We start from the raw sequence: 13,147 nt of genomic DNA, 5'->3' as shown, positions 1-13,147 counted from the left end.
ATTTTTCTTTCTTGTTTACCTTTTCATGCTTCTCTTGATTGTTGTATTTGAAAGTCAAATTTTCTCTTCAGCTCTGGTCTTTTCACTGAGAAAGCTTGAAAGTCCTCTATTTTAATGAAAGTCTATATTTTGCCTTGGAGCATTATATTCAGTTTTACTGGGTAGGTGATTCTTGATTTCAATCCTAACTCCATTGACCTCTGGAATATCATATTCCAAGCCCTTCGGTCCCTTAATGTGGAAGCTGCCAGATCCTGTGTTATCCTGATTGCTTTTCCACAATATTCAAATTGTTTCTTTCTGGCTACTTGCAGTATTTTCTCCTTGACCTGGGAGCTCGGCAATTTAGTGACAATGTTCCTAGGAGTTTTCTTTTTGGGATCCATTTGAGGAGGCAATCTGTGGATTCTTTCAATTTTTAATTTACCCTCTGTCTCTAGAATATCAGAGCAATTCTCCTTGATAATTTCTTGAAAGATGATATCTAGGCTCTTTTTTTGTTCATGGCTTTCAGGTAGTCCAATAATTTTTAAATTATCTCTCCTGGATCTATTTTCTAGGTCAGTGGTTTTTCCAATGATATATTTGACATTGTCTTCCATTTCTTCATTCCTTTGGCTCTGTTTTATAATATCTTGATTTCTCATACAGTCACTAGCTTCCACTTCTTTCAACCTAATTTTTAAGGTAGTATTTTCTTCAGTGGTCTTTTGGACCTCCTTTTCCATTTGGTTATTTCTGCCTTTCAAGGCATTCTTCTCCTCATTGACTTTTTTTGATCTCTTTTGCCATTTGAGTTAGACTATTTTTAAAGTGTTGTTTTCTTCAATATTTTTTTCAGTATTTTTTGGGGGTCTCCTTTAGCAAGTCATTGACTTGTTTTTCATGGTTTTCTTGCATCGTTCTCATTTCTCATCTCAATTTTTCCTCTACTTCTCTAACTTGCTTTTCCAACTCCTTTTTGAGCTCTTCCATGGCCTGAGACAAGTTCATGTTTTTCTTGGAGGCTTTTGGTTTAGGTTCTTGCACTTTGTTGACTTCTTCAGGCCATATGTTTTGATCTTCTTTGTCACCAAAGAAAGATTCCAAAGTCTGAGACTGAATCTGTGTGCGTTTTCACTGCCTGGCCATGTCCCCAGCCAACTTACTCGACCCTTGAGTTTTTCATCGGGGTATGACCACTTGTAGAGCAAGAAATACTTTGTTCCAAGCTTGAGGGTATGTGCCATTGATTTCAGAGCTATTTCTATATAGCCAGCTCTGCCACCCCAGCACTGCTCCTTCCTCAAGAACCACCAACCCAGACCTGACTCAAATCTTCAGCACACTCTGCACTCCTGCTCTGATCCACCACTTAATACCTCCCACCACGTGCCCTGGGGCCGGAAGTAACTGCAGCTGTAGTTCTGTAGCTGCACCTCCCCCGCTGCCCCTGGCGCAGTGGCCGAACCAGGAACTCTATCCCCCGCAGCTTTTCCCACTAACCTTCTCTGTCGTCTTCGGTGTTTGTGGGTTGAGAAATCTGGTAGCTGCCACAGCTTACTGATTCAGGGTGCTAGGGCCTGTTCTGCCCGGCTCCTGGTCTGGCTGGTCCTGCTCCCTCCCACGCTGACCTCCGTTCCCCTCCACTCCATGTGTGATTGACCTCATCCAGCAACCATCCAGGCTGTCCTGGGCTGGATCCCTGCTTCCCTCTGCTATTTTGTGGGTTCTGCAGTTCTAGAATTTGTTCAGAGCCATTTTTTATAGGTTTTTGGAGGGACATGGTAGGGAGCTCATGCAAGTCCCTGCTTTCCAGCCACCATCTTGGCTCCTATCCAGCTCATTCTAAACATGAATAACCCAAGGCAAACAAGTTTAAGTGGTTTTCCCAATATCACACAACTAGTAGGTGTCTGAGGCAGAATTTAAAACACAGGTCTTCCTAACTCCTAGCCTCATACTCTATTCACTGTGCAACCTAGCTGTCCAGTCCTCAGAACAGAGTCTCTAAAATGTCCTTATCTAGGAAGCCTCCATGAAGACAGAAGACTAACTAGTGCCCTGCATCAAGGATTGAAAATTGCAGAATACTAAATGAGAATATTGAACACTGAGTGATTTTTGGAAATAAACAGCTAGAAGAAAGTAGTAACCAATAGCAAGAATAGAGAAAAGCAAGATGAAGACCAAACATAATGACCATGCCATGAAATATATTTTAAAAGATTGCACATGGGGTTGGAAAGCAGGGACTTGCGTGAGCTCCCGCCCACCCCAGGTTCCTCCAAAAACCTATAAAAATGGCTCTGAACAAATTCTAGGATTGTAGAACCCACAAAATAGAAGAGAGAAACCTCAGGGCTCCAGCCCGAGACAGCCTGGATGGTCATGGGGTAAGGTCTATCACGGGCGGAGCTGGGAGTGGAGTGGAGCAGAGCCCAGTGTGGGTGGTGGCAGGACCAACCAGATCAGGAGCCAGGCTGAACAGGCCCTAGTGCCCTGAATCAGTGAGCTGTGGAAGTTACCAGACTTCTCAACCCACTTGCCCAAGGTCACACAGGTAGTTAGTGTCAAAGGTGAGATTTGAAGCCAGAGCCTCTGATTCACAGGACCAGTGCTATTTCACCTACTACTGAATATTGAAGAGGTTAAATGACTTGCCTAAGACAACACAGGTAGTAGGTGAAATGGATTAGAAATAGCAGTGTTTTCCAGAAATCTTAGTATAGTTTTAAGCTGTTAAAGCTCAATTATTTTAGCTATTTAATGTATTTAAAACTGACAGGATTTTTGGACATAATTACACTAAAAGTTTTGAAGTATGTTCTTTAGCTAATGCAATTTATGAAATAATAAAGTAATACCTAGAAGGAGGGTCTGGAGTCATGTGATAAGGGAGGAACAATTTTGAGTGGGGAATATGGAAGAATGTTGGCAAGTCAGAGAAGCTTTCTTGGAGGAAGTGTCATGTGACCTGGGCATTGAAGGAGGATATCAATAGGTAGAGACATGGTCCTCAGAAGGTACTTTGGCTTTGGGAAATTATTAATAGTCTGTTGTGACTGGAGAGTTGAGTATAAATGGATTAATAGGACGTCTGCCTAGATGGCCTAAGGAGTCTGCATTTAATTACATAGGTGATGGGGAGTGATGATAAGCAGGAGGATATGGAAAGAACATTAAATTTAGAAATAAGAAGATATGGGTTCAAATCTCCTCACTGTTATGTCCTAATTGGGTAACCTAAGGTAAGTCCATTTGTACACTTATCCCTTCTACATTGCAGAGGGTAGGGGCATATGTAGTGCCTCCATGATCTGGAAAATCCATGTAAAATTTTTCTGGCCCTCCCTTTGTACCAGAGAAGAAGTCTGAATTATTATGTCATTAAAACATAAATAATAGAATAAATAATGGAATAATATGTAAAGAAAAATTCTACCAAAATCCTTTTATGAAACCAATATGATACTGACACCTAAACCAGGAAGAGTAAAAACAGAAAAAAAAATTAGACCAATTTCATCAATGAATATGAATCCAAAAATCTTAAATAAAGTGCTAGCTAAATGATTACAACAATATACTACAAAGATCATACATTATGATCCAGTGGGATTTATACCAGGAATTCAGGGATGGTTTTAACATAAGGAAATTATTATTATAATTGACTACATCAATAATAATGTTTTTAAAAATCATGATTTTTATCAATAGATGCCTCAAAACTTTAAGTTCATCACTCATTTATATTTAAAATATTTGAAAATATTGGAATGCTTAAATTCATTAAAAACATTTATCTAAAACCATCAGGAATCAATATTTGAAATGGGACTAAACTATTAGCCTTCCCAGTAAGATCAGGTGTAAAACAAGAATACTTACTGTCACCAATGTTATTCAATATTTTATTGGGAACCCTAGCAATAACAGTAAGTGAAGAAAAGGAAATAGAAGGAATCCACATAGCAAATGATGTAATAAAAGTATCTCTTTTTGCAAATGATATGATGGAATACTTGCAGAATCCCAAAGACTCAATTAAAAACTAGATGAAAAAAATTAACAATTTTAGCAAAGTAGGATATAAAATAATCCACAAAAATCATCAGCATTGTTATATGTCACAAACAAAACTCTGCATGAACCCTAGGTAGTATAAAATATCTGGGAATACACCTGCTAAAACAAGCCCAGGAAGTACATAAACAAAATTCTAAAAAAAAAACTTTTTATACAAATAAGGTAAGATTTAAATCATTTGAGAAGTATTAATTGTTCATAGGTAGGCAGGGCCAATATAAGAAAAGTGAAAATTTTGAAAAAACTAATTTATATATTCAATGCCATACCAATTAAACTGCCACAATTTTGTTGAATTTGAAAAAAAAATAACAAAATTCATTTGGAAAAACAAAAAGTTGAGAATATCAAAGGAAAAGTTAAAAAGATGTAAATGAAGGAGGTTTAGGGTTAAAATATTTTAAACTATAATATAAGGCAGTAATTATCAAAGATATCTGCAACTGGCTACGAAATGGAAAGGTAGATCAATGGGATAGAGTAGACATAAAATTTATATCATCAAATAAATATAATAACCTTGTATTTGGCAAGCGTAAAGAAAAGATTTTGGAATAAGAATTCTTTATTTGGTAAAGATTGTTGGGAAAACTGGACAGCAGTATGACATACTAGAAATAGAGCAATATCATATATCATTTACCAAGATAAGATCAAAGTGTATTCATGACCTAAATATAAAGAGATATTTTACAAGAAAATTAGAAGAACAGGGAAAATAACTTATCAGACTCATGGAAAAGCAAACAATTTATGAATAAGCAAGAGATAGAGGGGAAAGGTAGGTGCAAAATGAAAAATTCCTATTACATTAAATTAAAAATATTTTGTACAAATAAAACAAATGTAGCCAAGGTCATAAGGAAGGCAGAAAATTGGGGAAAATTTTATAGATAGTTTATGAAAAATCTCATATCTAAAAAAGATAAAGAACTTTTTTCAAATCTATAAGATTATGAATCATTTCCCAATAGATAAATGGTCAAAGGATATGAACAGGCAGTTTTCCAGTGAAGAAATAAACACAATCTACAGTCACATAGAATGATCTAAGTCATTCTTGTAAATTAAACCAACCTTGAGATATCATTTTATACTCCCAAGATTAGCTAAACTTATAGAACAGGAATGTGACAAATGTTGGAGGGGATGTGGAAAAATTGGAACACTAACTCATTGTTGGTGTAATTGTGAACTGATTCAATCATTTTGGAGAGCATTCTGGAATTATGCCCAAAGAGTTATTAAGTTGCCTATACTCTTTGACCCAACAATATCACTACTTGGTCTATTTATAAGGAAAAAAGGAAAAGAACCTATATGTTCTAAAATGGTCATAGTAGCTCTTTGTGGCAGTAAAGAACTGGAAATGGCAGGGTTGCAGATCAATTGGGGAACAGCTGAACAAATTGAGGTATATGACTGTGATGGAGTACTGTGGGAAATGATAATGTCAGTGATTTTAGGAAAACATGGAAAGACTTATGGAATTATGAAGAGCAAACTGAGGAAAAACAAGGGAACATTGTATAAGTAACAGCAATAAATTGTTTTAAGAATGACTTTGAGTGAATAAGTAATTTTGACTTTTAAAATACCCAAAATAACTAAAAAGGACAAAGAAGAAAGATGCTTTCTGCATCCAGGGAAAAAAGTATATATAGAATAATTTTAGAATTATTAGAAGTATGTATCAATAGAAGTATGTATAGAATAATTTTACATGTATATGTAAATTTACATATGCCTATTTGTGTCCAATGGTAGCCATTTCTAGGGCTTGGGAAGAGTTAAGAAAAAAAGAAATTTACATGATAATTTTGTTGTATATTTGAAAGAGATAGCAAGTTGCACATAATAGATTTGCAGTTTCATGTACAATCATCTTTTTATTACACTATGATATAAAAATCCTTGTTTTATCCCATAAACTCAAAATAAGATTTAAAAGAGATGGAATATTAAATTCTTCCCTTTGGGGCAGTGAGGTAAGAAAAGATCCCAAAGGTAGACTTTTTATTTTCACATTATTCATTTAAAATAACTTGTAAGTGAAGCAATATATATTCATACAGCCGTAATGATAGGCAACACTAAAACTGAGTTATAAAATGTTGGGATAGTGCAAATATGTATTTTTACTCTTTAAACTTTGTTTGATTTATATTGAGGGACAACAAGTTTTGGGCCTCCAAATAATGAAGTAGTACCTTATTGATGGGGAAGTAGGAGCAGCAAGGTGGGGCAGTAGAGTGCTGGGCCTTAATTCAGAAAGACTCATCTTCCCAAATTCCAGTCTGGCCTCAGATACTTAATAGCAGTGTGACACTGGGTATGTCACTTAACTTTGTTTTCCTCAGTTCCTTATCTGTAAAATGATCTGAAGAAGGAAATGGCAAACTACTCCAGTATCTTTGCCAAGAAAATTCTGATTAGAAACAAGACTGATACAACTGAACAACAACCACCACCACCACAACCACAACCATAACCACAATGACACTTATTGATGTAAGAGAATTCAAAGCCTGAAAACGATGCAGTCTTTTCTGGCCAAATATTCATAGTAACGGCAGGAATTAGACTTGGCAAGGTATCTCTATGTCTTTCCTCTTGTCCACTATCATCCATAATTTCTGTTGTTGTTGATGGTGTTCAGTCATTTAGTCATGTCTGACTCTAATAACCCCATGGAAAAGTACATGGGGTTCTCTTGGAAAATTTATTGGCATAGACTTGCCATTCCCTTCTCCAGTGAGTCCCTATTTTACAGATGAAGAACTGAGGCAAATAGGGGTTAAGTAACTTGCCCACCATCACACAGCTCATAAGTGTTTGAGGCCAGATGTAAACTCAGATCTTTCAGACTCCAGAGCTGACACTCTATCCATTGCACCAGCTAGTTGCCTTATATCTTAACTGCCTGTACCTCACCTCCTTTTCTAAATATACACATCTACATGGAAGAGAAGAAATGTTCTTGGAATTGAGAAACTGGAAGACCTGGACCTTTGATGTACTCATTAGAGACAAATAGAGTGACATAAGGAATACCCACTTTGAAGAAGAGTGAGATCTCTGAAGTAGAGGCCAATCCCCATTAAAGTTTAAAAAAGAGATTGTTCCAGTATTAGCCATTTAACTAAAAGTGACCCTGCTCTGTGTTCTTTTCAAAAATTAAAATTTAAAATGAACTTTTAGTTTTTTAAATTTTAATTTATTTTTGAAATTAGTAATAATTGATTTTCTTTCCCTCAACACTCAAAAATACGTAAAGTAAATCCCCACCTTCACAATATTCGAAAGGTGATGTTCATATCACTTCTCTGGTAGAAGGTGGGTAGTGTGTTTCACATTGAGTCCTTTGAAATTGTGGTTTGTCATTGTATTGGGCAGAGTCTGAAAGTCTTTTAAAGTTGATTTACTCTGTAATGTTGTTGTCATATATATTGATCTAGACCTGCTCACTTCACTCTGCATCAGTTTACAGTGGTCTTCCCAGAACTATAATTTTACAGAATGAGTTTGGGTGGGATTATGTAAGGATCCTGAGGAAAGGCTAGGCATCCACAAAAATCCCAAGTTCACTTCCCTTCTCAGTATGTTTGTGGCCTCCCTGATCCCTTTGCATCTTTTGCATTTTTGGTGGGGTGAAATAAAGGTTATCTTTGGGGGTGCAGCTAGTCAGTGCAGTGAATACTGTGGCTGGGCCTGGAGTCAGTAACACTCATCTTGCTGAGTTCAAAACCAGCTTCAGGCACTTTCTAGCTATGTGATCCTTAGCCCTGTTTGACTCAGTTTCCAATGAGCTGGAGAAGGAAATGGCAAACCACTTTTATATCATTGCCAAGGAAATCCCAAATGGGGACACAAAGGATAAGATGACTGTGAAACGACTAAATAACAGCAAAAATTGTGAAAGAGCTATGGAAAGCCAAAGAAGACAGTAAGTTCAAATCGATCTGTGGACTAAAAGAGCACGGCAAAGGTCATCCTTCCTATAAAGAAGATGATGACCCAATGGCTAAGGAGTCTAGATGAAACTGGAAGCTAGAAACAGAGAGGAGCCCTATTGCCACATATGCAGTGGAGCTTTGCCCAGTATTGATCACAAATTCTTTGGATAATGATCTAGAATTGCTTTTACATTTAATGAAGGAGAATTTGAAACCAGTGTAGACAATGCATTAATTTAGCAGAGGTGATACATATGGTGGAGTAAACAGATCTGGCAAATTGTATTTGAAAATTATTATGGAATCAAATTCAAGCCCTGATTGACTATTGTATTTCTAGAGAGTTTGACATTATGTTCCACCTCCCTCCAAGCCCTCAAATAAAGGCCAATGGTTAAAGGAAACTTCTCTTGCATGGAAAATCTTATTTCTTCTGGGCAGAATAATAGAAAACACCCACTTGATCTTGTAAAATCAATTGTGTTATTTTATACATTCCCAGATTATTCCAAAAGTCCCACTTAGTTTCTAAGTATGTCTAACTCTCAGCATTGTATATACTCATAAATTTCTTCCTTTTATACCTCTCCCTCCCAGTTTCATTCTGAACTGTTCATGTTCATTTTTTGTTTGACAGAGAGTAATTAAAACTACTCCCTTGCCCAAGCTGAAAGAAAAACACCATAATGCATAATGACAGTAAGACTCTTGTCTCTGTGTTTGAATATCCCTCCCATTTTATTTGTAAATAATAAAGTGCAATACCTTAGATAAGCCAGAAAAAGGTAGGGTACTAAGCCAATTCTTCAACAAGATGAACCTAGCAGAGACAAACAGGGATCAAATGTAGTAGGAACAGTGCAGTAATAATATCACTAAGTAATGACAATATTCCTTCAGCGTTAGAGGCCTGAGTCACCTATCCCTCCATGCAGAAGCAATGGTCATATATGTTTCCTTCTTTTATGTTCCTTTAGGTTTATATCTACTGTTTCAATGGATAATGTGTCTATTTGTGTCTCAATCTTATGTGAAGAATATTTTATTACTACTTTTATTAATGTGCTATCTTATTAAATATTTTTGATTTGAACTAATTATTTTCTCATCTTGAGTGCTAAAACTAAATATATTGATGGAAGTTAGGGAATGACAGTTTTTAGTTGATGCAAACCTACAGAGTACCTCAAACCTCATGTACCCTGGCCTTGGGACCCATTCTGTGAGTTAGAGGAGTACTTCCAGGTGCTACACAGTGGGTGTACCTTCACTCAAAAGGTCATAATAGCTTATGAGCCCCCACCTATGTGTTTACCTTTATTAGTCAGACAAAAGATACAATTAATTGAAAACAATAGCATTTAATGAGAAGAGATAGAAAGAAAAATAAAATTAAAATATTTCCCTCCTTTAAACAGCATAACTAGTCCAGGGACCCCACTTTGTAATCTGTAGTAGTGCCTCCAAGGGTTACATATGTAATGCAGGAATCTAGTAAAATTTTTCCTCAAGTAATTGTGTTAGAGGTAAGGAAAACAATATTTATATACTTATACATCCAAAGATTTAAGTAGAAGAAACAATATATGTGAATAAATATCATTTATGACAGGTTTTTTTTACTGAACTCATGGAAAGAATAAATTGTAACAGAAAATGCTTTTTTATTCCCTTTATATGCTGCCTTTTTATACTTTATATAAGCCTGTTTAAGGGAAACTTACTGACAAAGTTTTGTGGCCTCTATTCAGCCTTACATTTTGGGTGTATGACCAATAATTTGCCTCTTAGAAATTTGCAAAACATGGTGCTAGGAATGAATGGGTCTGGAAGGCAAGGAGTAGTTATTTTTAGAAGAAGAAATGTCCACAGGTTGCCATTGAGGGAAAACAGATATGGGAGTAAAAGACAGAAGGTAATACTTTCTGATTCTTGATTTCAGGGCGCCCTTCAGACTTCAGGCAGGATGATGTGTTTTATTTTGAGACTTTGGCTTTTACCTTACAAGGTTTTAAGCCAAAAGTCCCATATGACAATTTGCATAGGGCTAATTTCAGTTTTCAGGCAGGAGGTCTCAGTATTTGGGCTTTCATGTTTTATAGCATAGATCACCAGGCAAAATAGACTTCTTAATTTACTGCTCTACTTTGAATCTTATCTGACTGACATCTCCACCATATCTCAGGAAGCTCATCACTGGGAAGCCTTAAGCATCCTGTAGGATCCCATCAGCCTTGGTAGTTCATCTCACGACTACCCTCTGCTTCAGATTGAATGGTGGATCCCTAAGCTCCAAACCTCTAGTTAAGGACAGAGCTGAATTCAAACATTCCCTTGATTCTCACCTGTCTGCACTACTCTAGGACTTCTCTGACTCATTTTCTATGGTTACTTAATGCAGTCTACCTTTCTTCTCCCTCCCATTTTTCAGCTTTCTTTTGAAAGTGTTATCTTCCTTATTAGATTTTAACTTCTTATGGAGCAGAGATTGTGTTTTTCCTTTCATTATCTTTGCACTTAGTACAGGGACTGGTATGTTATAAGCACTTCATAAACAAATCTTGAATATTAAATAGGGGGCTGGGCAATTCTGTGTTAATAAGTGTCTTATCCACAGTTGATTCTAAAAAAAATGTTCAGGGGGTTTTATAGAAATGAAGTGGTATGACAACAATGTAGCTAGCAGTAGGGGTGTATGCCCCTACAAGACCAGCAACAAGAGCTGCCAGTAAAGGTTCTTGGATCTCCTTTTCTAAGGAAAGTAACTTTAAAGGGTTTACGATCTTACTTTAATCAAACATACAAATATCATTCATTTATTTCAGAAGGAAAAGCCAGATCCCTGAACTCTAGAGGAAAAACAAATAGAAATTATAAACAGAAAACATCAACAGATTAAATAACAATATTCAACAGACAGGCTTTGTCTAATCAGAACATCACATACATAGTTACCAAAAAGGGAAGCACCAATGGGTCTAGGTTAGCAAAGTGGCAGGGCGGGGAACAGTTACAACAGCCTGCCCAGAGTCCCAACACTCCTTCCATGAGTGAGCCCCAGACAAAATGCTAACCTCTGAGTATATATGCCCTTTTTAGGGCATGAAGGTTCACACCTACCGAGCAAAAGGGCGTGGGCCTGGGACTTTGCACCTAGTAAGGTTTAAAAGGGCTTGATTACTTTAGCATTCTAAAAGAGAAAACAGTAAAAAAAAAAAAGTCCCGTCTTAATTGCCATTACAAGTGGTAAGTTCCTTGAAAGCAAGTGAAAACCCTTGAAAGAGGGATGTAGTGGGGAGGGGAAAACCTCAGTCAGTGGGGATTTCTGGATAAGAGAGAAAAGGAGCTCTGAGATTTGGGTCTGTATGTAAGGGGGCATTAGTAATAGAATAAAATTTGGTGATAGGATTCAAAACAAAAAGTTCAAAGCTATTCAGGTTTTCTTTTATCAATGTTGCCCCTGACTGTCAATTGCTTTTTATACCTTTGAAATCAATAGAATCCTTTTGAATATGGCCCTAAAAGCTTGTATCACTTGTTTATTCCTCAGCGCGTAAATAAAGGGATTCATTACTGGTGCCACTGAGGTTGCAAGTACCGACATCACCTTATTCAAAGCTAATGCTTCTTTTGCAGAAGGTTTGATATAAATGAAGATGCAGCTGCCGTAGCTAATGGAGATGACAATCATGTGGGAGGAACAAGTGGAAAAGGCTTTTTTCCTTTGCTGGGCAGAGGGGAATCTCAGAATAGTCCTGACTATAGAGGCATAAGATAGAACCACTAACACCAAGGTTGTTATGAGCGTCAACCCTGTAGAGGCTAAAATTATTCTTTCTATGAATTGTGTATCAGAGCATGTGATCTCCAGCAATGGTGATGGTTCACAGAGAAAATGTTCAATAATGTTGGAGTCACAGAATTCTAGTTCAAGACCCATACCAACTATTGGAAGGATGGTCATCAACCCAGACAGCCAACAACCCAGGAGAAGCTGGTTACAGACTCTGTTGTTCATGATCTTTGCATAATGCAGGGGTTTGCAGATGGCTACATAACGGTCATAAGACATGGTAGCCAAGAGAAAAAACTCTGAGGCCCCAAAGAGGATACCAAAAAATAATTGAGTGAAACATGCATTATAAGTCACAGTATAGTCCCCAGAGGACATGTTGTACAGGAATCTAGGAATACAGACAGTTGTGAATGACAATTCTAAGAAGGAAAAGTTCCTAAGGAAAAAATACATAGGGGTTTTAAGGTGTGGATCCACCCAAGTGAGGGTGATAATGGTTAAATTCCCAGTTACACTCAGAACGTATGTCAGAAACAGAAAGATGAAAAGCAGAACCTTCAGTTGCAGGTCATCTGTCAGTCCCCGGAGAATGAATAATGTTATCTCTGTTTGGTTTCTCATTTCTGACCTCTACCTTTAGATGGATCTGTATGTAGAACAAAGAAAGAGAGAAAGATAGAGAGACAGACAGACAGACACACACACACACAGACACACACACAGACAGACAGACAGACATGCAGAGAGACACAGACACAGACACAGAGACAGACACAGAGAGACAGAGACAGAGAGAAGTTGGAGCTGAGAAGAGCCATCATTAAAAAAAAAAACTCAGCAATGCAATTTGGATGTAAATACTCAGAAGTCACTCTTGGGCCTTTTTTTCTTTCACTGGCTAAAAATGAATATCATGCCATCATTGTGTTACCTTAGTGACTTTGAGATGTGTATCAGCTACTGCGCATAGCATTTTAATAAAGACTTTCATCCTCTCTTTTTCCCCACCCCACCCAGTTCCATTCCTCCACCCCATTCCTTCCCAATCAACTTTATTTTGTATTATCTAAAAAGGTTATATTGATTCCTTTTGTTTTCCCACATACTCATTTCTAGATACAAGCAAGGCCAACACAGTGACCATCTATGACACTGTATGGCAAGTACACTCTTGTTCACACTCCACAAAGTTTTCAGCCATTCCCCAACTGTCAGACCCTCACTTCATATCCCATTTGTTGCTAATAAAAAAGTATCAAAATTTCTTGGAATACATGTGGTGGCCCTTTCTGGTTTTGACCTCCTTAGGATATTTGCTCAGTGG

General features: G+C 37.1%; 1 protein-coding gene across 1 annotated transcript; it reads right to left on the bottom strand.

Moving 5' to 3' along the window:
• Positions 1-11,505: 11,505 nt before the first annotated feature.
• LOC118852046 (olfactory receptor 6C2-like) lies at positions 11,506-12,444 on the bottom strand. The gene has a single exon (XM_036761676.1). It carries the CDS (start codon positions 12,442-12,444, stop codon positions 11,506-11,508), a length of 939 nt encoding a protein of 312 aa, XP_036617571.1.
• Positions 12,445-13,147: the final 703 nt, after the last annotated feature.

The sequence above is a fragment of the Trichosurus vulpecula genome, chromosome 5, assembly GCF_011100635.1.
Source record: "Trichosurus vulpecula isolate mTriVul1 chromosome 5, mTriVul1.pri, whole genome shotgun sequence".
Lineage (NCBI taxonomy): Eukaryota > Metazoa > Chordata > Mammalia > Diprotodontia > Phalangeridae > Trichosurus > Trichosurus vulpecula.
This window is presented reverse-complemented; position numbering and strand designations above follow the sequence as displayed.

Bases quoted from the DNA above. Each gene is read 5' to 3' on its own strand.
- LOC118852046 (XM_036761676.1), bottom strand. From the start codon at position 12,444: ATGAGAAACCAAACAGAGATAACATTATTCATTCTCCGGGGACTGACA.